This window comes from Pseudopodoces humilis, chromosome 10 (genome assembly GCF_049639895.1).
Source record: "Pseudopodoces humilis isolate 2021_Gansu_Grassland_sample_001 chromosome 10, ASM4963989v1, whole genome shotgun sequence".
NCBI lineage: Eukaryota > Metazoa > Chordata > Aves > Passeriformes > Paridae > Pseudopodoces > Pseudopodoces humilis.
In genome coordinates, this window is record NC_142209.1 from 5,731,741 (window position 1) to 5,757,581 (window position 25,841).

General features: G+C 41.7%; 1 protein-coding gene across 2 annotated transcripts; it reads left to right on the forward strand.

Annotated features, from left to right (window-relative positions):
- On the forward strand, positions 1–25,841 carry DHX9 (DExH-box helicase 9). 2 transcript variants are annotated; one of them, XR_015773340.1, is made up of 27 exons: positions 1–201; positions 2,315–2,455; positions 3,414–3,528; positions 3,772–3,884; positions 4,254–4,399; positions 7,708–7,754; positions 8,163–8,296; positions 8,938–9,027; positions 9,120–9,281; positions 10,599–10,676; positions 10,985–11,176; positions 11,787–11,928; positions 12,422–12,504; positions 13,625–13,781; positions 13,949–14,049; positions 14,654–14,867; positions 15,061–15,155; positions 15,303–15,376; positions 16,008–16,160; positions 17,547–17,707; positions 19,353–19,464; positions 20,090–20,251; positions 20,350–20,477; positions 21,574–21,803; positions 22,194–22,277; positions 23,375–23,490; positions 24,765–24,783. XR_015773340.1 is itself a non-coding variant. In XM_014261979.2 (27 exons), exons 1-27 carry the CDS (start codon positions 91–93, stop codon positions 25,723–25,725), a joined length of 3,744 nt encoding a protein of 1,247 aa, XP_014117454.1. In that variant the 5' UTR covers positions 1–90; the 3' UTR covers positions 25,726–25,841. The 2 variants fall into 2 exon arrangements, 1 of the variants encoding a protein (XP_014117454.1); XM_014261979.2 differs by lacking the exon at positions 22,194–22,277 and adding an exon at positions 25,440–25,841 and having other exon boundaries at positions 24,765–24,965.

Genomic DNA, 25,841 nt, shown 5'->3' on the forward strand with positions numbered 1-25,841 from the left:
TGGCCGCGCGCAGGCGCTTCCGTGTGGTGCTGCTGCGGGCCCGGCGCCGACTGGAGCAGGCGGCCGTGTCCCAGTGCCCGCTGCCCGGTCATGGGGGAAGTGAAGAATTACCTGTACGCCTGGTGCGGCAGGAGGAGGGTGATGCCGGCCTACGAGATCCGCGCCACCGGCTGCCGCGGCCGGCAGACCTTCCTGTGCGAGGTGCGGGCCGCCCTGTGGGGGCCTGAGAGCTGACGGGGACTTAGGGCTGTGCCGCGGGTTTGGGGACACAGAGGGGGACTTGGGCCCTCTGGGCTCTGGGTGTGTTGCCTGGACTCTGTCGGGGATCTGAGGGCTTTGAGTGTGTCCGGGGCCCTGCCGGGCGTCTAGGGGTTGTGCTGCGGGGTTCGAGGCCGCGACGGGAGCCTGGGCTCTTACCAGAGGGAACTTGGACCATACCGTGAGTCTGGGTTCGCCTCCAGGAGCGACCTGGACTCTGCCGAGCGTCTGAGGACCCTGTCAACGGGAATGGGGGCCCTGCCAAGGATTTGAGGTTCATGACGGGGTCTGGGCTTTGTCAGGGGTCTGACGAGGACCCTGTCGGGCCGCACCCGGGGCTCTGCCTCAGGGTACGTGGAATCATTGCCGGGGGTCTGGGAGCAGGTCTGGCGGCTCTGTCAGCGGGAACCTGGGACCCTGCTGCGGGTGCTTCCGGGGTCTAGGTTCTGTCAGAAGGAACCTGGGGATAGCACCGGGGGTCTGGAATCCTGTCCGGGGTCTGGTCCCTGCCCGACTTGGCTGGGAGTCAGTGGAAGCCGAGGGTTCAGGGAGGGCTGGGCCGCTTTGAGCCAGTATCCTGGCTAGGTGTGCATGGTGTGAAATGAGTGAAAGGAGGGAAGAAGCCCGAGTGATGTTCTTGCAGGGAAAATGGATTGGTTTATTTAAGGGTGGTATGTGTGTTCAGTGTGTGCGATCCTTCTTGCAGTTAAAATAGTTGGTGAGGGGTACTGTATGTCACCTTTGCCAAGAGCTTTGGTCTGGTCTTGAACTTGAGATGACATGTATTAAAGAATTCTTGTTGGAATGGTTGCTACTCTGCACTGCTGTAGCAGTACTTTACTCCTGCCTCTAGATATTGGGGATGTGGGAGCTGTGAATTCAGATTGATTCTCACAGGTAGCTGGTGCTAAGTGTGAGGCCATGTGTAGAACACATCAGTTCATGAGTGATGCCATGGATTTGCACTAAACACCTTAAATTTGTCATTTTACCCTTTCCTTCCCTGTTTATCTTCTGTGTCAGTAAGAAAACTAAGAAACACGGTGGCATTAAAGGAATTTTCAAGGTATTATAACTGGTTAAGCATGAAATGGTTGTATGAATAGATATATTCACAGAATCATGGAATGGTTTGAGTTGGAAGGGACCTTAAAGCTCATCCAGTCCCACCTCCTGCCATGGACAGATACCTTCCACTATCCCAGGTTGCGCCAAGCCCCATCCAACCTGGCCTCGAACACTTTCAGGGATGGGGCAGCCAGAGCTTCTCTGGGCAACCTGTGCCAGGGCCTCACTAAATTCACAGGGAACAATTTCTTCCTAAAGTCCTATCTGACCCTGCCATCTGTCAATGTGAAGCTGTTCTTGTTCTGTCACTCCATGCTTTTTGTAAAGTCACACTATACATACATATGTTGTATTATACAGTATATAAGTACTGTACTGGTTTTGGTATGTTGATGCCTCCTAATTATCCATAGAAGCTTAACAGGTGAAAGGATCAGACTCACTGAAACATCTCTTTCTGATTTTTGCAGCCCAGTAGAATGGCTGTGAATCCTGTATGGTTACTATGTGGTTGGAGGTACCATTGTCCAGGGCATAGAATTGCTGTTCTAAAGTTAAAAATATAAAAAAAAAAATCAGAAATAAATCACATCTATGTAGTTGGAATAACATGGAGCTATGGCTGAGTGGACACAAGGTCACTCCTGTCTTTGTTGTCCAAGAGTTTGGGATTTAGGTTGAGGAAAGTGATCTTGCGCAGAGTTTGCTGCTGTGTGTTGCCAGAGTCCCTTCCTACATTGATTTTTCTTCTTCCACAAGGTTTTGGGAAGCCCTTGTGCTCTGAGAAGTTCTCAGAATGTGGCGGTTTGCTTTTCAAAACCCACAGAAATATATAGCTATATATAATGATACGTAACAATACTTAGTAATGTTATTTTTCCTGTACTTATCAGCAGCCAGAATTTGGTGTTCCAATGAGTGTTGCTGGCCTCCAAGCCCCCCCTCCAGCTGAACTGCATATGCCAGAGCTGTGTGTTGTTCCTTGCAGGTTCGAGTGGAAGGCTTCAACTATGTTGGCATGGGCAACTCTACCAACAAGAAGGATGCGCAGAGCAATGCTGCCCGAGATTTCATCAACTACTTAGTGAGGGTGAATGAAATGAAGAAGGATGAAATTCCTGCTTTTGGAGTAAGCTGCTCTTTCTCCTTACCAAAGACTACTCTATCATTGTGCTGTCACGTTCCCGGTTGTGTTTCATCCATGGAGTTCAGTCTGGTGCCCCTGTGCAGTGATGAATGTGAGGGACTTCTTGCACTGCTGGAAGGCTGGGGCACATACAGAACATCAGTGGAATCATAGAATCATTTAGGTTGGAAAAGACTTTTGAGATTATCAAGTCCAAGTGTTGTAGGTTAATCTGGGAAATACAGCTGTCTATTGGGCTGCAAAACTGAAGAGGCTGGAAGGACTTCAGAGTCCCTGAGGTGCAGCCTGGCTTTACAAGTGCTGAGTATTCACACCTGACACTGTGAAATTTTACACCCATGTTCTAATATATATAATATAGATAATCCTGTATGCTTAAAAAAAAAAAAAAACAAAAACAAACCCAAAACCAGTTATCACAGATATATCAAACTAGACATTGAAAATCTGGCATTTTTAAGTCATAATTGCTTTAGGTGTGTAACAGGATTGCTGCTTTTTATGATGTTTTGTGAACACTCAGCAGTGTTCACTTAAAGGCTGAGGAAGAGGAGGGTAACTCTGTCATTACAGGAAGTTTAGAAAAATAAATAAAGCATGAAGTTGAGTGGGAAGAATCTTCTTCTAGTGCTCCATTGAGGATATATGAGTTTTCTCAGTGGAAGCAGCCTCCCTGCCTCATCAACCTAGGTGAAACCCAATGGGAACATGCTGGTATTTTCGTTTTGCTGTGCCAGTTAGTTTCATGGCAGCTGAGTGTTAAAATTCACAGTTGTGTTACTATTTGGCTTGCTACTGGGTAGTAACTATTGCATATTTACTGGGGATTAACTGTTGCATAATGTTACCTGAGCAAACTTCCTGAACAGTTTCTAGCTAAATAGTAAAATTACTTATTCTGCACTGATGTGCTGAGGTTTTCCTTCATTCCCTTCCCTAGCCAGCAGCAGGTGATATCCCCACTGGAGGACAGGAAGCAGCTAGAGATGTCATTGGTTCCAGTTCAGCTGTGGGGGGACCTCTTCCTCCACATTTGCTTTTAAAAAGTGAAGTAGGTAAGACTGAAAACTATAATTTCTGTGTATTTGAATGTATTTTGGCAGTGAATTTTCCCCCAAATTGCATCACTCTGCAGATAGGACTCTGAAGTCATAGTTTTGAAGCAGAAGTGTGGATAACTGCATGAGATCTGAGGGACCGGTCATGGCCTGTCAAGATGGGCAGGCAATGCCTCTCCATTGCTAAGAAAATGGTTTGGGGAGTTATTTAAATTTTTAAATTTTTTTTCTGTGTGGTAGGCAATGGACGAGGTTCAGCACCTGGAAACTGTGGCAGTTGTGGAGCTCAGTGGGATCGGGGTGCAGACTTGCAAGATTATTATTCCAGGAAAGAGGAGCAAGAAGCGCATGAGGTAAGTCATGCAGAGGAATTATCCTTTAGGTCTTAAATAGGTATATTACATCCCTTTTAATATTTTATTTGCATTTATAATCAAGCTTGTAGTTTTCTTTTGATATTTTACTGTTAGTTTAAGCTGCAGGTTTAAAGCTGCAGATTTGCTGACTTTTTTTATTAAAAGTAATTTGTTTAAGCTAAGGACAGATAAATCACTCTGGATAGTCTGAACATCCAGGACTTTGTATAGACATTTTACTCCGAAAATAAAGAATTACTGAGGACTTTTTAGCATTTTCTGTGATGTCTTAGTTATTTTATAGCATACAGGTGAATTACTTAATCTTTAAACTCGTAAATTATGCTCTTTTTTCCTCCATATTAGAACTCAGAGTCAGAAGTGGACTTAAATGCAGATCTTCACGGGGGTTGGACCTTGGAAAATGCCAAGGCACGTCTGAACCAGTTTTTCCAAAAGGAGAAGATCCAGGAAGAATATAAATACATTGAAATGGGGCCTGATCACAACAGGTTTGGTAGTTTTAGTCACCGTCTGTGTATGAAGGGTTCAAAATATTTTTGGTGACAGTGGTTGCTCTCATTTACTTGCCATGCTCCATAGGGCCATAGGTTCATTGCCAGGACCAACAACATCCCTAAGTATTGATATGGGAGTGAGGAGCGTCAGTGTAGAGATCTGAGCAATTGAAGACATTTCTGAGAAATTCTGGATATGCAGCTTTTAAACTGTTTTCTGTCCTCTAGTCAGCTGCTGGGGTGTCAGTTTCTGTGAAGAGAGCTCAATTGCTTGTCGTAATTGTTCTGTGACTGTTGTTGCCTTTGTGTGTTTTAAGTAAATCTTAAATCTGCTTATGTAACAATGTACTTTAAGGACATTTTATTTATATTTTTCTTAGTATTCTATTATATATATTTATTATAATTAACTGTCTTGGCAATGGAATCTTCTTTTGAAAAAGCAGTATGGCAGAGTCTTCTCAAAGGAGTTCTTAGAGTCTAAAGTTTCAGTTAAGACAAGCTGGATTTTACTCTTTTTTGACTTTCAGCCATTCCACCACAGAATTTGCATGTGCTTCTCCCAAATGAAGGTAGTTTGTAAGAGATTGTGCATAAAGAATTGATAGTTTTTATTATTTTATCACTTTTAGGAATAGTCTTTAGAAATCATCTAGACATTAGGACACTGTATTATTTTTGGTAAAATATAATGATGTTTTGTGGCCGGAAGCAATGGCATACTGCTGCTGGATTTTCCTGAATGAGTTCGGGGTTGGGCTTTTTTGCATTATGTAAACTTGTGTTCTGTGAGAGTTACATTTTTAGAAAGACTGGAAAATCTTATTATTACAGCCTTTAAAGACAGTCTCACTTGCAGGACTTATGGTATTCCTCTGTTTATTGAGTCTTCCATTAATTTGGAACATCTAAAAGATGTGTATTGGTGCAGAAAGTTGTAAATTTTTATTTAAAACCTGTCTTCAAGTCACTTCATCTCAATTTATGTTTCTCAGGCAAGGCCATTTCCTTCGCTTAAGTGAGTGACATAAAAAGTTATTTTGTACAGTACTAGGCATTTAAATTATGCTTGTTTCAGGCATAGCTTCTGAATATTTCTTCGATCTTGTAGCATAGGGATTATTTGTATAGCTCATTTTTTGTTACACCTTCTGCAGCATTAAACCTCATGTATTTAAATTTATCTAGTCTTGAGCAGAATGTATTTATACAGATGACAGTATGTTTCTCAGCCTGGTTATTGTTCTTCTGGAGTGCATTTCAGAGTTTCCTATATACTCTTTATTCAGGGAAGTGTGTGTGGATTGCCCTGGATGGAATGGCAGAAGGGGCTGTTCACTACCTGCTGCAACAGATCAGTCATGAAACAATGCTAATGTGTTGTTGGGCTCATTGAGAGACTGTTGGGAGACTGTTGGATTTAATCCTTTAGTGTGTGTTACAGGGATCTTTTTGGAGTTTTGAGGACATAGGTTAGGTTGTTGGGTTTTTTAAAGAAATATCAGTTGTCGTGCATCTTGCCAATCTGTTTTGGGTTTTTTTTTAAGGTAATGATCACAGATATAGATTATAACAGATATGTCAGCTATGCTCTCAGAGGTTTGTGGTCAGTAAATCATACTCATGGTCTGAGAACTTAGTAATAGTTCTCAGAAATTCTTGAAAATTTGAATTTCAAAACTTCAACTGTGACAGGGGAGTATAAGTTTTTATAATATAAAAATGGTTCTCCTAAAATACAAAGCATGAACTCATATTAAGGGATGGAATGTGGCTTTTCTCTGTTGGAATTCCTGCACCGCCTTCTGCTATTGCTGAAGACCAACACCACAGACCTATGCCTGCTCCCCCATGGGCTGCTGAGGCTGGACTAGGGAATCATGTGGGATTCTGCTGCAAACTGATTTCTGGTGTTGCTGTTCTCCCCTCAGGTGGAGGAGAATGAGATTGAATGCTGACTGTAGGCCTGGCTAAGAAACATACTGTCATCGGTGTCTTAGGTGGCTGTTGTGTCCCTGAGAGCCAGTGGCCTTTGACCCCTGAAGCCACTGTGCCTGAAGGTCAGTTTGCTGATAGTGCAGGAAGGAGGTCTAAGCTGCAATTTAAATAACTCACTTAACCTATTATATTGTTTGTTTTCAACAAAAAATAAAGGATGCAGGTGCAAGGTACAGCCTCCACCTATGCAAATGCCAAGGCCTAGTTTACAAAGGGGACCTCAGTCCAATAAATTCTAGTCATGCGCCTTGAGTCGCATTTGCCAGTTTAAATGCTGTCTTACAAGAATTCAGTTTTAATATTTCGTGTGCTAAATACAGGCTTAGGTTTGGGATTCTTGAAAACATGGAGAATGATTTGTATTCTCTGCTGAGGATTTTTTTTTTAAAGCCTGAATTCTTCCCTGTGAGGGTGGTGAGGCCCTGGCATAGGTTGTCCAGAGCAGTTGAGCTGGAAGTGTCCAATGCCAGGTTGGAGAGGGCTTGGAGCAAGCTGAGATAGTGGAAGGTGTCCCTGCTTATGGCAGGGGATTAGAATGAGATGATCTTTAAGATCCCTTCCAACCCAAACCATTCCATGATGCTATGATTCTGTGATAAATATGCCAGTTAATCTTTAACTGAACTGCTTACATGTCTACTAATCAAACTGTTGGGTTTGCTGCCAGAGTTACCCTTAAGTAACTCTGTTACTCAAGTTTTGCTGTTTCCAGAATATGGCAATAAGGGAATAGAAATTCATGCAAATCCAAATATTCTGTCTCTTGTTCAGATAAGTTCCATGTTTTTGCCTAAATGACCTGGTTTGGTTTTGTTTATGCTCTGAACTGACCAAATGTGTGGCAAAAAGCAGAGTAACTGTATTAAATGTTGCATCCAGTCATTAATCACAGGCTATTATTGGGTTATGTTAGTGTTATACCAATACTAATGTGAGATACAGTTAATGGTACATTGGGATGCATGTTCATGTTACATTAACCTCCCACTTGCTTTATAATTGTTGCCTTAAACTTGGACAGCTTAGAGCATATTTCCTAATAATCTGGCTTTAAATATCAGTGCTGAACAGGGGCATATTCAGAACTCTCCTAATCAAATGTACTGGTTCTGTTGATGACAGGTCTGTTAGCTACTAGTTTGGGATTAAAGGGACTAAAAGCAGTAATACTTTACCTTGGTGAATTGAGGGTTTTAGATGGAGGACAGAGATATTTGCCTAGAAATATTGGAAAGAGTAAATTTTTTTGCAGTGTCAGCTTTGTCAGTGTAATTGTACCTTTGTGTTCCTTCTTTCTCTTGCAGGAGCTTTAATGCAGAAATTGACATTTATGTGAAGCAGCTGGGCAGAAGTAAGTGCTCCTATTTATTTTTTAACTTAGCAAGAGATTGGTGTTGGTATAAAGGAACATTTGTGGGTAAAAAGTTTATTATAGTTATGTGTTGGAGGCACTTCCAGAGGTAAAGGATCATTTGTATGATGTTGGTGGGTGGTATTGGATAATCATACTTCCTTAGGAACTGAATGCAGAAAAACTTCAAAGGACTTAACAGTATAGTGACATCACACAGCCAGTGTGAGCTGGGCAATGGAGGGACCTGGTTGGATTTTATGTTGGAATTCTGGATTTATCAAGATTTGAGACTGTCCATGAAACCTGGTCTGAGTGTACAGTCAGAGAGCCCAGTTCAGAGTAGTGTCTTCTATGGAAGCTGCTTGACTTTTCCACTGCTACAGCTCTTACCTTTGTGTGCTACAGGGATTTTCAGTTGCGAGCACGGATCAAACAAAAAGCTGGCAGCACAGTCCTGTGCCCTTTCCTTGGTCAGACAGCTCTACCATCTTGGTGTCATTGAGCCTTACTCTGGGCAGATGAAGAAGAAAGGAGAATTGGTGAGTTTGACAGGAGGGACAGGAATTCTCTTGACTGACTCTGTGACAGAAGCAGTCTCATAAAGAGGAGTGAGTTAAGAGTTTGCTCTCCATATTTAACATCTTAAAAGTTATTAATAATTTTTATTCTTTAGCAGCTGTTTCTGTTCTGTTCTGGTGAGTGATTTGGATCAGAAGTATAACTTCATGTGTATGTGATTGGAGTAGTAACTAATTTTACATTCTATTAAATTAAATAGGATTTGTGACAAATGCTGTTTTCAGTATAATTTTTCTACAAGCTTGAATATTTCTGTTTAGGCTCAGCTGTTTGGATTAATTATCTGTCACGTGAGCATTTTCTGGCAATTCAAATATATGTATATACATACCAAGGAATATAAGTTATTTAGGTATTTAGTTGCAAGTTTGGGAACATGTTCCTCTGAAATTGAACTTAGATATTTAAAAATAGCCTACAAATCCTTATTCAGTGAAAAGTCAGCAAAACATTTCAAGAATGTGAATTCTGAACTGATTATATTCTCTGGCCTTGTTTCACAAGGAGGTGTTTGATGGTTCACCTCTAAAAGCCCACAGTTTTGGCTTCCAATGTCTGTCTTTTTGTGTATAATGACATGTAGTTCTTAAATATTTCCTAGTTGGAACCCTATGAGGTGTTGCTGTCTTCTGACTTAGAAAATCATCTGCAAAAGACTATATGGGAACTGTCCCTGCAGATTGTGCCTTTGGTGAGTGTGTTGTTCGATACTCAGTACAGAACATCACACCTGCTCGTTTAATCATTTATCTGTCTTTTCCCACTCTGCTTTTGGATTTATAGCCTGAAGATCCCAGTAATCCAGTTCTGATCAACGTTGGAAAGTTGGCCCATTTCGAACCATCACAAAGACAAAATCATATGGGAGTTGTTCCCTGGTCGCCACCTCATTCCAACTGGAACCCTTGGACAGGCTGCAATATTGATGAGGGTCCGCTGGCAAATGTAAGACAGCTTAAAAAATGGATCTGTTGCTTGATTTCCCCACGCTTCCAGAACTTCTAAATGCTTTTCCCCTACCAGGATGTAAAGTATGAGGCATTTCAAAGGTGAAGACAGTCCACTGATAAATTTTCTTCCCTTCTTGACCTGGAAGCAGAGAGTTCTTTGTGTTTACTTCATGACTTATCCGGTCTTGAGCAGCAGTGTCTTGAGTGTCCCAATTCTCTTCTTTGTTTCACCTTTTCCCTGTTACTGTGCAGCCCGTACAAAGTAATCAAAATTAATAGAAAGGTAAGTTCATGGGCATATAATTTATAATTCTCTGGCTTCTCTTTCACACACTTCCATGCTCAGACTCTTTCTGGGAGGAGAAACTACTCCAAGCCAGTGCCACTATACAAGCAACCAACTTTCTTACTTTTTGTCATTTCTAGTCCCATTCAGCACAGAACAAATGAAAAGCAACAGTGTGGCATGATATAATGAAGGAGAAGGGAAAGAATTACTGGTTTGCCAAGTTCAGAAGGTAATTTGGTCTGACTGGTATAACCAGGTCAGAAAAGACTTTCGGGGCAGGAAGTTGATTTTCCTACATCATCCAGATTGCTTATAGCCAAAATAATGATTTCATTCTTTTTCTACTGGAGATTTTTTCATAAATTACAGTAATTTTGTATTGATTGTTATATATTGAGTTTAAAATATAGGGAAGTAATGTAAATTCTGTTGCTGCATAAAACACATAACCAGTATGGACATTGCAAACTGAGCTTGCTTCAAATCTCTTCAGGATTTACTTGTGCTAGTTTTGACTGGAACAGCTGACTTACTTGCAGTAAAAACAGCTAGCACTTTGGTAACAAATTTTGCATTTCTTCAGATCCGTTTTGCAGTTGAAAACCAGGATTTGTCTGATGAATTTTCTTCAAACTTTTGCCTTTTCAGCTACTGTTTTAAGGGTGGGTTTGTGTTTACATTAGGTCATTGCTTATACTAAAAACATCTGTTTAAATCATCACCTTCTTGGCTTCTTGCTGAATAGACTGTTTCTCAAGCAGTCCAAGTGTTTAAATTTAAACAATCGTTCTTTTTCAGTGTTCTCTGTCTTTCTGAGAGGCTTCTCTGGAGATGAATGTTTTACGCTGGAAAGAATGAAATAAAACAGCTCAGAGGCATAACTGATTTCAGGGAGTTATACAGGAAGCGATCCTCTATGGATATTTGGGATCACGATGTTGGTGTGACTGATCTGATACTGAAGTTATGATGTAGATAAGAAGAGGGGTCAAAAAGCTTCCAAATAATGTCTTGCACTTCCAGCTTACTCCGGAGCAAATAAGCAGGGATCTGAAAAGTGATTTCATGTACCATCTGGAGCAGGATCAGGAATTACAGAGGGTAAGTGTGTTTCCTGTGACCTGTCATCCTTGCTCTTTATTTTCCAGAAGGGGTTGAACGTAACACAAAGTGTAAGGCTGGATTTCAGCACAAACGCACACCATGTTTTCAGAAGTGCTGGATGTTCCACTGGGGTGGATGTGGGGTGAGTTGTGCTGTGCCAGGAAAAAATACAAACTATGACCTGTTCTTTGGCAGTTTTTCCTTTGGGTAAGGAAAAGTGTAGAAAAGTGAGGGAAAGTACAGATGTGGAGCAGAACAGGCTGATTTTTGGAGGTTTTGGAAATGTCCTGGGCTAATTTTTCCAGATCCAAGAAGTGAGAGAGGCCTTACCTCTGAAGAATTTTGAAAGTGAGATTCTGGATGCAATCCGTCACAATTCTGTTGTTGTCATCCGTGGTGCCACTGGTTGTGGCAAGACTACTCAAGTGCCCCAGTATATCCTGGATGAATACATCAGAACCAACCGAGCTGCTGAGTGCAACATAGTGGTGACACAGGTGAGGAATGTGTGGCCATTGGAGTTCTGTGATGGATGTGAGAAATCACCTGTTGGTTAGGATAAAATCACAGAACCGTGGAATGGTTGGGGTTGGAAGGGACCTTAAAGCTTATCTCATTTGAATACCCTTCCACGGTCAGCAATGACACCCACTAGGTGAGGTTGCTACAAGCCCATACAACCTGGCCCTGAAGGATTGAGGGATGTGTTGAGGAATGTTATTATCATTGCAGGACATGGTTTATAAAGTTACCTCCTCAGCAATATAAATAGGAGAAACCGCTGCATCATGTGTATTTTCATTTAGAAAATTACTCTTTAATGGTTTGGATAACCTGGCTTGAACCTTGCCCAGGTGAAAACTCTCAGCAGACCAAGGGAAAATGATTTAGGAAATGGCAGCTGGTCGTTGCCATATATCCTTATAGCCTTCCTTTGTGAAAAAAACCCTGTGCTGTTACAATATTAATGTTTAATGATTGCTTTGTAAAGAAATCTTAGGACAGGACACCTGTAGCATTTGTAATTTCCTTTATCGCTTTCAGTGGTATTGTGATAAACTTACAAAACCTCATCATTAAGTTCGGGAAAACTTTTCCACTCCTCAGCCCCGGAGGATTAGCGCAGTTTCCGTAGCGGAGCGTGTGTCCTATGAGAGGGGGGAAGAGCCTGGGCAGAGCTGTGGGTACAGTGTACGGTTTGAGTCTGTGCTCCCTCGGCCACATGCCAGCATCATGTTCTGCACTGTAGGTCTGTATTGCTTCCTTATGTTTGGAGCTTATCATGGATCTGAACTCTGAGTTAGCAGCAAAAGCAGAAATATGGTTAGATTAAAATGTTTATAAAGTCTGCTTAGAAGATTGAAAAGGTTTTATTGGATAAAGGTTAGCTGACATGCCGTTGTGCAAAGCAAAATTAAGATTTAAGATTTTTGTTCAGAAATCTGATAATACAGGTCTGATAGCACACAGAAATAATCCCATGAAGAGATAAAATTACTGTATATTGATTGTCTTTAAAAGACAGAAGGCAAAGCAGCATTGGGGTGGGAAAGACAGAAGGGCATCTCTTGTGGTAATGTTTCATGGCCTTGCTGTCACTTGTACAAAGGAAAGCATGGCAATTAGAGATGGGGTTGGAAAAGGGGCTGTGCAACCTGCACACTTCCTGGTTTTTAAACTAGGGGCTGGAAGGGGGATGGTTGAATTGTTACATGAACATTTACCTACATTCTCTGGTTTAGGTGTTCTTCTGAGAAAGGTGGAGACTGGTATCCGTGGCATTAGTCATGTTATTGTTGATGAGATCCATGAGAGAGACATTAACGTGAGTTAACTGATGACAGTCCTAATCTCTATATGCTTCTGTTCTGTTTAACTTCTGTATGTGTTTGTGTGTAGTAGCCAACATGTGAGAGGAAACTGTCTTACTGAGTGTCAGATGTGTGAGTTTTCCTTCTTTGATAAGATTTTTAGAACTTTTTATTCCTTATCTAAGTAGCAGAGTCAGGACCTGTGCTTCCTTGCTGCCCTCTGACTATTTTCTCTTTAGGATCCCCTGTATCTTGGTCCTTTCTGGAAAATGGAACACCACAGTACAAACACATCTTGTCCAAGTAGGGGAGCACGGTGAATGACACTGTTATTTTGGAGTGCTGTTTCTACTAACAGTGTTATATTTCTGGTGATATTCACAGAACCTGTAGTCTTGATAGTGATACATTGAAATTCAGGGTTTACATGAAGTAAAATACAAGCTGATTATAGAATTAGTAGAGGTATTGTATATAATTTGAAATGGCAAACATTTTCTGTTCCCTTGATTATTCTGTATAGTTTTCAGCTTTGTCATACCAAGAGTGAGAGAGACTGTGAAGTTCTGACATGTTATTTGAGCTTGTTTGGACAGAATTTGGGGATTCATTTGAATAAAATTTCAACACACATTTTTCTGATGCATCTCCTTGTCTATTAAATATATGTTAATGATGTAAAATACAAGTTTGGAAATTGGGAGTGAGATTGAGCTAAGTATGTGCCTAACTACCTGCATGACAGAACTAAAAAGTGTCATATTTAAACAGAACTACAAACACCACACACACCTGCACTGAGTAATTCCTATTTATTTTATGAATTATGGCTACTTTAAATGTAAGCCAAGTTTAAAAATACCTGGGGTTGTAATGTATTGTTAGGAAGGAAGCAAGCTATTTCTGTAGAAAAGAAAAATCATTATTTACACTGGATATCCTAAAAATCACTTATCCTAGGCATGCCAGTAGTTTGAAAATAAAGCACTGACAACTGTTTCTGGTTTTAGAATACTTATGTTCTACTTGTTACTTCTCTTGCCCAGCAAATGTGTAATTCCTTCTGGTTTCTTGGGAAGATACTGTTTTTTACAGATATGAAGTTAATGATGCTCTTACTCTCTTTCTGTGCAGACTGACTTCCTTTTGGTGGTGCTGAGAGATGTCATTCAGGCAAATCCTGAAATCAGGGTTGTCCTCATGTCTGCCACTATTGATACCAGTATGTTTTGTGAATACTTCTTCAACTGTCCCATCATCGAGGTCTATGGGAGAACCTTTCCTGTCCAAGGTAAATCCTTGTGCTTCCAGAAACTGCTTGAGTTTTTATCAATCTTGGATTCATACTCTGAAATATCTTGATTTCTTTCAGGAGACTCTTGAGAAATGGTGTAAAGAATTATGTTCCCTTGCACAGGCTTCCAGCAGTAAGTCCTTATCATCTGTCTGTCCTTGCAGATTATTTTCTGGAAGATTGTATTCAAATGACTCAGTTTGTCCCTCCACCAAAGGAAAAGAGGAAGAAAGAGAAAGATGAAGAAAGTGGTGAAGATGACAATGTATGTTTGAATTTTAATATGAAAAATTGAACAAGTGCCATTTTTAGTACTCCAGCTTGAGTGTAATTCATTTGACATTGTTGAAGTGAAACATCTCTAGTAGCTTTCCTATTTTTAATATCTGAGATTGCTGTTAACTTCAGCGGTCAAACTAAATTTTTTCTTGCCCTTGTAAACTGAAGAATTTTTTTTTTTTCATTTAAACTAAGGTTTTCATGTTTTGTCAACCTACTTCTCTTAAAAGCTAAAACTGCAGTGCTTTTAAATGTGATGATTGATGACCTTGGAAGAAGAAATAGAGAAATATGAGCTTGGTGGTACCTTTTTAGGGTGAAAATTTATATTCTCTCCCTTCTTCTCTTGCAGCTGATATTGTCAATGCTTACATACATTGTCAAGAAAATATCAGTTTTTATTCAACTTTTAATTTTAAGGTTTGAAACTTTTGTTTGGGTCACTTAATTAATTTTTTTTTTATATGGCCATTTTTCCTTGAAAGGCATCTACCCACACACCTCATTTTCTTATTTGCCTGGCCAGCCAGTCTCTGTAGTTTGAGTAAATTAATTTATATTATTTCGTTTCTTGTATTTTTCTTTTGTAGACCAACTGCAACCTTATTTGCAGTGATGAATATGGCCCAGAAACAAAGCACTCCATGGCTCAGCTGAACGAGAGAGAAACCTCTTTTGAACTCATTGAGGCTCTGCTGATTTATATCAGGACTCTGAATGTCCCAGGAGCTGTCCTTGTTTTCTTGCCTGGCTGGAATTTAATCTATACAATGCAGAAGCATCTAGAAATGAACCCGCGCTTTGGTACCAGCAGCTGTTTTGTTATATTTCATCTTTTCCCAAGGAAACTACTGCCTGTGTGAAGATGGGAGTTGGATGAGTGGCTTAGGGAGCTAATTTGTTGTGAGAATGAATGTCCAGAAATTTTTATATTGTGGAAAGAAGAAATGAGATTCACATAGTAGTAGTTACCAACCTTCTTGTATTCCTGTTGTAGGAGGCCACCAGTACAGGATTTTACCTTTGCATTCCCAGATTCCTCTAGAGGAGCAGCGTCGAGTGTTTGATCCTGTGCCTCCAGGGGTGACCAAAGTATGGAGCCTTCTCTATATGCAGTTCTCTTGGGCTTTTGGGGAACATATTGCTGGCTTTTAAAATAAATTCTGTAGTTTATCTTGCTGGGCATTATCAGCTTTTTCAGACCAAATAATGTCACTTTGCATTTCCTGGTTTTTATAGGTTATTTTATCTACCAGTATTGCTGAGACCAGCATTACCATCAATGATGTGGTCTTTGTTATTGACTCTTGCAAGTGAGTTCATGAGGCAGCTTTTTGTTTTATAAATCCTACCCTTGGGAATGCAAAAGAGGTTTTTGCGGGTGCACAGAAGTGCCTTGTGTTCCCATACTCCCTGAGCTGAGCTTGTGGACTCTAACTCCCTCAGGACAAATTAGCATTGTCTTTAGCTGGTCAGCACAGTGACACAGCATGCTGGCATCTCAGGGGATTGGGTTGGTCACGCTGGCACTATTCATGTGAAGTGTCACTGGGTCTCCACACCAGTTTGATAGACGTCATCTGCCAAAGGAGTTTTACAAATCAGTGTCTAGCTGATGATAAAGAGGAAGATTCTTGTAGTCTGTTATGGTTCCTGCCTTGCTGTGAATGCTCTCTGAGAAAACTACACATGGAGAGCTCATGAACTGATGAGAATTCTAAGCTTTTTGGACATTTGTGAGAACATTATTCTGTGCAATAGTTTGGGGCACTGCTTTAGAAAGCATGTGATGCTTTAGTCTTGAGACTGATGCCTGACTAACCAAAGCTTGGGGGTGGTTGGCTTCTTAAAAGCAGTGTGTCTGCAAGCCATAAAATAGGAACTGATTTGGCAGGGCTTAAGATGAAGGACGTTTGATCTTTAGTGGTGTTTTTCCTGTAACAGGCAAAAAGTGAAGCTGTTCACTGCTCACAACAATATGACAAACTATGCTACGGTCTGGGCATCAAAAACCAATTTGGAGCAGCGGAAAGGGAGAGCTGGGCGTGTGCGAGCCGGGTTCTGTTTCCATTTGTGCAGCAGAGCTCGCTTTGAGAGGTGAGGCTGTGGTCTCCAGAAATAAAATGCCTTCAGGGAATTCTCCCAGAACTATTGAGTGCTGCTTTAGGTCAAACTGGGGAAATCACTGCAGAAGCCACAGAGAAGAGATGGATGATGTTGGCTCACACTGATATACCTCAGTTCTTTGTCTTAAAAAAAATGTACATATGTTATGCTTTTACCCATAGTATGAAGTGGATAAATAGTTCATGATTTTAGAATTAAGAGTGTCACTGCAACCTACCAAACCTCTCAAGAGGAGAGCAATGCTGCTTGGGAATTGAGGCAAGGAAAAGAGCTTTGTAATGAGGACAAGGCCCTAGTCTGCCTTCAAACACTGGGGGCACCTGGCATTGCCATGTAACAGGCCTTTTTGACATGAAAGTGGTAAAAAAACAGGGACGGCAGAAGTTATTTTTCTCTCCATTGTCATTCCATGGCCAGGAAGCCACTTCATGGTGCTCTAGCACCTGTTGCTTAAACTTTTCACCTCTCCGCCAGGCTGTTTTTCCATTACTAGAGCCATGAAAATCTCTTTGCTGGTTGGAGAAGGCAATATAGCTGTTAGTTACACTCTGATCTCTCTGCTGAAGGTTTCTGTGCCCCTTTCTCTGGCTGTAACAGCATAGCTGTGTTTTGATGTTCAACTTCTTGTAAACTCTTGAAAGCCTCAGTTGATCAGAAACTCTCCTTGAATTTATTTAGATCTGTTGTTGAGTACAGTGCAATGATTTTAATTAACAGTTTTTGACAGTGAACTGATTTTAGGCTACTGAAGTAATCATGGTTTTAAGATTACCTTCATTTAGAGAATATAAATCCAAAATATGCAAGATCCTTGGTGCTTAGGAAAGAATGTTTGTGGACTTGTACAGATAGATTTTTTTACAGAAATAATCTAAATCTGGTGCCAGCTGAATCAGGGTGTCTGTTCAAGGTGTTTTGAAACCTTTTCTAGCTGCACTAGAAAAATGTTTTTTCATAGGGGTGGCTGAAAGCAGGTTGTCTCTCAGGAGTATAAGAGCTTCCTTATCAGAGAAGGAATTATCCTTATCCTTTGTAAAGGGCAAATCTGGGGCTGGACATAGCCATGCTGGTAATTGTGCTCCAGCCCTGCAGGCTCTCTGTGGTCAGTTCATGCTAGAACCCACAGCAGGCAGTGGAGATGTGAGGACTATTCCCTCTGCATTCCCAATGTAAATTTACCCCAAAGGAGAATGGAGAAGTACAGAATTTTGTGATAGAAGAGCCCAAATTCCAGGAGCACAGAGAGAGCCAATGGGTGGGCTTGGAGACAGAGGAGGGCAGTGGTTTCTGCTGATTTCACTCCTCATGGTGATCAAAGCCTGTGTTCAGAGAAATGGGACTTTGTTCTCATTCCAGACTTCAGACTCACATGACGCCTGAAATGTTTCGAACACCACTTCATGAAATTGCTTTGAGCATCAAACTGCTGCGGCTGGGAGGGATCGGGCAGTTTTTGGCCAAAGCCATTGAGCCGCCCCCACTGGACGCAGTGATTGAAGCGGAACGCACGCTGAGAGGTATCCTCATGTGCCAATGGGGCTAGGTAGTAATCCTGGGCTAGTGGAACTGGCTCCAAGTGGTTTTCCATGGATGTGATCTCTGAGAAACGGCTGTACCATCTCTGGAGGGATTGGTGGAGCAGCATATTCTGGCTGACAGAGCAACGTGGAGGCATCATGTGGGTGTTAGTGGTTTGTGCAGCTAAAGAAATATTTGAATTCCCAGTGGAGTGTCATTTCTTTTAGAAACTTGAGCCTTCAAACTTGAGACTTATTTTGTTGTTTTACCAGTAACTTATGTTAGCTTTCAGCTTCCTGTTTTCCAGCTGTGGCACTGCTGTGTTTGACATAGACTCAGTGCAGTGCTTGAGGCATTCAGAAAGCTTCCATAAAAGTACTGAAAAACAGAGGTTGGTAGTTTATTAAATAATTACCACTTTGTACAGTTTGCTGACCCAAAATCTCAGATTTTGTAAAGAATTTAAATCCCCAGTTAATTAAATCTGCATGAAAACTGAAGAAACTGAGGTGTGGATTGTCTCCCCACTCTCTTCAAGGAGCTAACTAGAATATGAATAAAATAGAGCAGGGAAGAACTTGGAATTTGTGCTTTAGATGTAGAGCATAAAAGTGACCTCAAATCTCAGCACACTTTGTAAATGTCACTAAATAAGCCCTTCCTTCAATTTTTAACAATGGAAATATCTATTGATTGTTGATTTTATGGAAAAATTGTGTGCTGAGCCTACATTGCTTGTATACAGGTGGGAGACCAGAATGAAAAAATATAGCTGGGGATATGTAGTCTGGTTTAATGACTTTCTGTTCTGAAAATTATTAGTACTTTTCATACTGTGCAGCTGAGAATTGTAGAGCCAGAGGAAAAGGCAAACGTCTTCAGTTCTGACACGAAATAGCTGTTTCTGCAGGTGTCTCCCTTTCCTGGGTGATTTTTCAGTGCAGGTACACTGCTAGTATGTTCTTAGGAAGGTGAAACATGTTATTCTTTAAAGTATTCCTTAGGCTTTTGGGTTCAATATATACCAGGTAAAATGGATTTGATAGTGGCCAAGGAATCCTTGATTTCCTTTCCCATTTAATTGCTGAGGCTACAAAGCTGCTATGTTTTTGTTTGGTTTTTTTTTTTATGTGAAAAAACCTTTAGTAGCTTTGAGGATGAGTACAGGTGATAATTTTTAGGTAATAGGATGAGGGAAAGGTAGGTGAAGTCTCAAGGAAGAGAGAGTTTGTGGTGTTCTCTTTTTGATGAAGAGAGTTGTGTGATTTGGCAATGGCAATGAAGATTCTACAGCTGGTTGTGGCAGGGCTGCTTTGATTTTTCCTGAGGCAGAAATTAGTTTAGATTCATTAGATAATAGATGGTTTAATAGTGTAACAGGGGTTTGTACAGAAGCAAACTAAAAAGGAATAGAAAATTATGTATGTGAATTACATTGTGATTATTCTAATTGCAGAGGAGATAGTAAAAATTCTGTAAAGCTAAAGTAAAACTTTCGCCTCAATAACAACAACAGTGTAACCAACATTAAACTTAAATCTGACTGGGGTTTGGTGTAAACACAACTATTAAAAATCCGAGTTTCTTATCTAAACATTTCTGGGGTTAGCTAATTCTCTTTGATAACAAGGGATCTTGTTTCAGAGCTTGATGCCCTGGATTCCAATGATGAGTTGACACCTCTTGGAAGAATCCTGGCCAAACTTCCCATTGAGCCTCGTCTGGGCAAGATGATGATCATGGGCTGTATTTTTTAGTAAGTTGAGTGGTCTCAGTGGTCATGTTCTTGTTTCTCTGAGTTCCCGAGCCTCTTGATATGTGCAAGAGAGAAAAACTAATATATCTAGATGAGCAATAAGTGCTGCAGCTGAGGAGAGGTGACTGAATCTTCATGGACCAGAGAAGAAATAACTTCCAGTGTAGGCAATAAAGTGGTGATGAAATTCAGTTAACAGCAAGACACCAGTGGAGGCTGAATATTTCTGAATTAAGAGTGGGACTTGAAACACTTAGGTATAATAGGGAGCTAGGGGTGGGGAGATACGGAATTTAACAATGACATAAGGAGAAAGATCAGTCTCCACATTTTGCTTTAGTATAAGATCTGTTCTTTGTCACTGTGATAGCTGTAGGGTCCTGTGGTTACTGTAGGGACATTTTCACCAGAAGAAGCTGGTGTATGGATGGAAAGGAGGGCAGATGGAGCTAATTCAACATCCACTTCCAGGGAAGTGTTTCAGTGAAAAACTCTAGCAGATAAAGGCCAAATTCCTAAGGTCTTTAGAAGTTTTAGTTTAGTTTTGCCTGATATCTGCAGCCTGCAGCAGATGCTGGCAGTACTAACTCTGAATGAGCCTGATCCCTTCTATGGTTTCTTTCAGCGTGGGAGATGCTGTATGTACCATCTCTGCAGCTACCTGTTTCCCTGAACCTTTCATCAGTGAAGGCAAACGCCTGGGTTATGTCCATAGGAATTTTGCTGGGACCAGGTATTCAGATCATGTAGCTTTGCTCTCTGTCTTCCAAGCCTGGGATGATGCAAGGTATGTTGTCTGGCACAGCAGGTGATGGGAAGTTGTAACACAGCATAAGCTTTTCCTTTCCTTGGTCAGGCTTCTAATTCCCTCTGTTTGTTTTTCAGAATGGGTGGTGAAGAAGCAGAGAAAAGATTTTGTGAACACAAAAGACTCAGCATGGCCACTCTTAGAATGACTTGGGAAGCAAAAGTCCAGCTAAAAGACATACTTATTAGTTCTGGCTTTCCTGAAGGTGATTCTGATTAAATTCAGTAATTTAATGATTGCATATTTCATTCTGAGGTGATAAATAAATAACCAGGATCATCTGTGTTGAGCACCCAATACAAGGGGAGTATAATGGATTTGCCATAACACTACCCCACCCTTACAGCTGCGTTCAGGTGGAATTTTAGTGTTCTAAAGTTGTGATGGCTTTGGTACAACACGGAGATTTTGGAGGCTGAAGTTAGAGCAGCAGGATTAAAAGTCTATTAAACAGGTGTCCTTAGAGTGTTACCTCCCTGACTTCCTTTCTCCTTCACTTGTTGCATCTCCAAAATGTGCTGTGCTTCCCCTTTCTTTCCATAGACCTTAGTGTGAAGTCTGTATGATCTGAACAGTGTTTTGTTCTATGATTTCGTGGGTTTGCGCTGCAGGAGGGATGTACAGCAGTGTCCAAAATTATTCCATTTTCTAGAGAAAAAAAATCTTAAACTTGGCCAGGTTCTGAATTTGTCTAATGTAGCCAAGGAGCTCAGTGAAGTGGCATGGCTGCCTGGATTAAGCAGATGCTTATCTCTCCTCCTTTTCTTTGTTTTTTTTTTCTCTTTAAATTACTTTAATTTTTTTCCCCTCCTTATGCTGTTAAGATCACTGCTGCATTTATCCATAACTTTCATTCTGAACAAGATGACTTGAAAACAAGCTGCCAGAGACTCTGAGGGAGATTTGTAACAAATGAACTAACAAAAACATTCATTTTAACATTTCCCAAAAGATTTGTTTCCAAAACAAATACAGTAAACACACTGTGGTACAGCACATTCTGGGCAAACCCTTCTCTCCTTGGTTTTGTTTCTCTCTTGTTTTGGGAGAGAAAAATACCTCTTTGTAGTAGTATTTTTCAGCTTTTCATTCTCCATTAAGAAATTAAAAATTGAATGTAGAACTTAAATGGTCTGAGTGCAGAGGTCATTGGAGATCACATCTAGCAGTTGATTCAGTCAGAAAAGGCATTGATCCGGGATGCTAAACAGCCCTGCATTGATCTTGGATCCTATATAGTTGTCTTGTGCTCTCCTACATGTCCCATGGATTTGAGCCACTCTTCTGTTCTCTGCCAATAGAATGTTTGATGACTCAGCCATTTAACAACACTGGCCCTGATAATAACCTGGATGTTGTAATCTCCCTGCTGGCTTTTGGGGTCTACCCCAATGTCTGCTACCACAAGGAGAAGAGGAAGATTCTTACCACTGAGGGGCACAATGCTCTCATCCACAAATCATCTGTCAACTGCCCTTTCAGCAGCCAGGACATCAAGTATCCATCACCTTTCTTCGTTTTTGGAGAGAAGGTAGAGACTTCGGGTTTATTCTTGATCATGTGCTGCCAAATGGTTCAAGAGGCTCTTTTTGGTAAAGAAGTAATAAGAAAAAAACCTGACTGCAATATTTACCTAGATTTGGGGAGGTGGAGGGGGGGACTGTTGTTTATTGGTTGGTTTTCTTTCCAGATAGTAAATGTTATATGGTCTTGGTGTTACTCAGCCTCCTAGTAACTTCCAGTCAACCACTTTCAGTAGAAGTAGAGGTCTAGAGAAAGTTACTGTGAGTTTTTCTGCAACAGCCAGGTCATAGAGATAGAAAGACTTAAATAATTATCTTCTTTAAGAGTTTGTTTTAGGAGCTCTTCCATACTATTTGGGAATCAGGGAATTTTTACCCTTATCACTTCTGCTTCTTAGGAATACAGGAAGAAAACAGGAACTTGGAATATGGCAGTGGGGTGCTCCTGTTCTGGCCTATAGGTAGTGCGTCATCTCCCGAGGGTAATTTGCATTTCCCAAACATCACTCAAAAGGTCTCCATGACCTTTTCTTCCATCCTATGATTTTGATGTACATTCTGTGCATGTCCATTGCAACCCCTGTGAGCTCTCCTGTACTCCAGTGACAGCCATCGTGAGCTCAGCTACTCCTGCTCAGGGAGCAAAGGAAGGCCATGCTTTAGTGTTTGGTAATAACCAGAATTTTAAATCCTTTGGGTACAGGGATTTTGTCTTGACAATCTGGATTCCATAGTCCAGAGCTGTGGTGAGGCTTTGCTGCTTTGCTGCTTCTTAACCCTTTGTATCTGGATCCCAGGAGGGTCAGACCTTTGATTCACCTTGACCATCTCTCTCAAGTGAGATTCCCCTAAACCCAGCAAAAGACTTTTGAGCTCAAACAGTTTTGCTTTATTAAACTAAAATATTATATAGCAAATGGAGACTGACTGAGATGGTGGCTTAAGAGTAGCTTAGACAGCACCTGGGTGAGGCTGGGATGCAGGAAGGATTTGTATGCAGCTCTCTCCCTGCCCAATAGATACCTCTTTTGTTCCTCTTTAAACTGAGGGGCAGGAGCCATGTGGCAGGGCTGTTATCTCTGGCTTGATGTTGTCCAACTTCCCAGTTCAAGCTCAAGGTCAGTGTAACATGACACAGCAGTGACTGCTTGGACATCTGGCAACTTCCACACTTGCATGAGTAGGACCCCACTAAAGCTTTTTATCACAGCCCCAGTAATTGAAGGGTGGGAAGAAAATTCAGATGTGCCCTTGTCATTTTCAGGCTGGTAAAGCATGACGTGGCAATTGCAAAAGCTGCATAACTACAGGCATGGAAAATTAATATTTTTAAATGGAAGATAGTTTTTGTTGAGGTTTTACACCAGACAGTGCTGAATCCCTGTAAACCTCTGCCTGGCATTCAATTTTGTATGTGCACATACTCTTGCAATTTCCTAATGTTATACGTAGCTTTGTTGTGTGTTGTTTGGGTTTGTTTTTTTTAACAAAATTCTCTAGTTTCAGTGCCCAGAGGAAGGTGGGAAGGTGTAGAGCTCTGTTTTCCATTTCAAAAGTCATTTTCCTTTTTCACTTGCAGATTCGAACACGAGCCATCTCTGCCAAAACCATGACCTTGGTGAGCCCACTGCAGCTGCTTCTCTTTGCTTCCAAGAAAGTCCTGTCAGATGGGGAGATCATTCTGGTGGATGACTGGTATGGATCTCCTTGGTGCTCAGAATCATGGAATTATGGAGTGGTTTGGGTTGGAAAGGACCTCAAAGCTCATCCAGTTCCGACCCCCCGACTGAGGGGAAGTGCAGCTATCACAAACCAAATGTCTATAGAACAGGGATCCCAGAGCAAGCCATGTGTCACAGGTGTGTTGGGAAGGCATCACCTTTGTTTCCTGTGAGGAAGGAAGGTTAATTTGAGCCTGTTTCATGCAGATCATCTGCTTAAACTGAAAACAGGACAAGGCAGTTTCCATAAAAACTGCTGTTTTTTTCCTCTTTAACTGAAAGGTAAAAGGCACTATGTGTTTTGAAGCTCCTCCACAGACAAAGGGAACCATGTTTTCAAGGCACAGAAACACGGCTTGAAGAGAAAAATGCCTGTGGCAGTGTAAATGTTATGGCCATCACCAAATACCATCTGAATGGTTGTTTTGTTTTGTTTTTTTGTTTTACCTCCTAGTCAGTAAAACAGACACAAAGAATCCTTAAGCTTAATTTGCTAACAGTTTGAGGGTTGGACCTTTCAAAATCTTGGAGCTTCATGTTTTCAATTTATTTTATGTATTGTATCTTGCTGTTTTGATGCAAGAGGTTACGTGTTGAATTTATCCAAGCATAAAATGATAGAATCACAGAATGGTTTGGGTTGGAAAGAACTTTAAATCTCTCCACAGGTTTAAATCTCACCTTCCTGACCAGGTTGTTCCAAACCCTGTTCCCTGGCCTTTGACACTTCCACAGCTTCCCTGGGAAACCTATGCTAGGGCCCTCACCACCCTTACAGGGAAAAATTGCTTCCCAATATCCCATCTAACCCTGCCCTCCATCAATTTTAAGCAACTCCCCCTTGTCCTATCACTGTCTGTCTGTATCTCCTTTTTGAAAGCCCTCTTTAGGCACTGGAGTGGGCTCTAAGGCCTCCCTGGAGCCTTTCCTTCTCCAGGCTGAACACCCCCAGCTCTCCTAGCCTGTCTCCAGAGCAGAGAAACTTCAGCCCTCAGAGCATCTTCATGGCCCTTTGTTAAATTTCAAGAGCAAATTTTGCCAGAATAATAGTTGTGTTTTAACAGTGCCAAATTTTAGGGATTTTTCAAATTTGCCCCCTGAATTTCTCACACTTTCAGTGGCAAATTAGAACTTCTGAGATGAGAATGTAGGTTTCTGGCCCAATGAAAAGCCACTCTTCAGAACCTCTTTCTTCCCAGGTGCTCCTCTGGAAATCATGGCAGCTCTAACACCCTCTTTGTGCTGCAGGATTAAGCTGAAGATGCCGCACTTGGCAGCCGCCTGCATCACTGCTCTGCGTGCTGCCATGGAGGCCCTCGTGGTTGAAGTGACCAAAGATCCTGGGATCATCCAGCAGCTGGACCCTGCATACGAGAGGATGCTGAATGTGATCCGGCAGCTGTCCCGGCCAGCTGCGGCAGGGATGGCACTCACAGCTGCCAGCATCAGGTGAGAGCCGGAGCTTGGAGGTGAGGATGGGGTCTTCAGGCTTTGACTTCAGTCCCATGCTCTGAGCATGCGTGAAATGCTTGCACTCAAAGCCTGATGCAGAGACATTACACTGCCTGTTTCCACAAGGACACAGCTCTCAGGAATAAAAGCTGTCATCTCCTCTTCCAAAACACAAATTATCTCTTAAAGAAAAGATAATCCATATTTACTTTGGGCAAACCTTTTCCTGGAAAGAAAACACGTATTTGACTGGGCTTACACCCCTCTGTTGCTCCTTGTTTCCATCCCTTGCTTCTGAAGCAAAGGAAACTTTTCTGAAGTGGAAATGGTGCAGAAGTGTAGCTGCACTTCAACCATCAGATTGTGTTCACAGAAAATTGAGGTGGCTTAGTTGAGGATCATGCTATTTCCCATCTTTAAAAGATGTTATTTGTAAGATTGCTTCAAGTGTATGTTATTCATCTTTGCCAGGTTCGGGGATGGCCCCCGCCCGCCCAAGATGGCTCGCTACAATAACGGCAGTAACCTTCGAGGCTGGGGAGATTATGTGCATGGCTCCAGCCACAGGGGCAGAGGCTATGGTGGCAACTCCAGCTGGCACTCCGTGGGAAGAGGATACCCTGGTGGTCCTGGGCGAGGCTACGGAGGCGGGGGTGGCTACCGAGGAGGAGGAGGATACCGAGGAGGAGGAGGATACCGAGGAGCAGGCAGGGGCTACCGAGGAGGCTATAGGGATTCGGGCAGGGGTGGGTGGTAGTGATAGCAGTTCAGTGGAGTCTTTCCACTTAACAGAAGTGTGTTTCCTTCCCAAATTCCTTTCTTCCTTTTCCCAGTTTGTATGCCTTTTTTGGTTCCTTAGTACAATTACAGCTC

What these genes read in the sequence shown, in the direction of transcription:
- DHX9 (XM_014261979.2), top strand. Translation starts at nt 91, where the DNA reads ATGGGGGAAGTGAAGAATTACCTGTACGCCTGGTGCGGCAGGAGGAGG. An exon ending in CCCTGCAGATTGTGCCTTTG is followed by an intron (nt 9,028 to 9,119) that starts GTGAGTGTGTTG and finishes TTGGATTTATAG; the next exon opens with CCTGAAGATCCCAGTAATCC. An exon ending in GCAACATAGTGGTGACACAG is followed by an intron (nt 11,177 to 11,786) that starts GTGAGGAATGTG and finishes TCCACTCCTCAG; the next exon opens with CCCCGGAGGATTAGCGCAGT.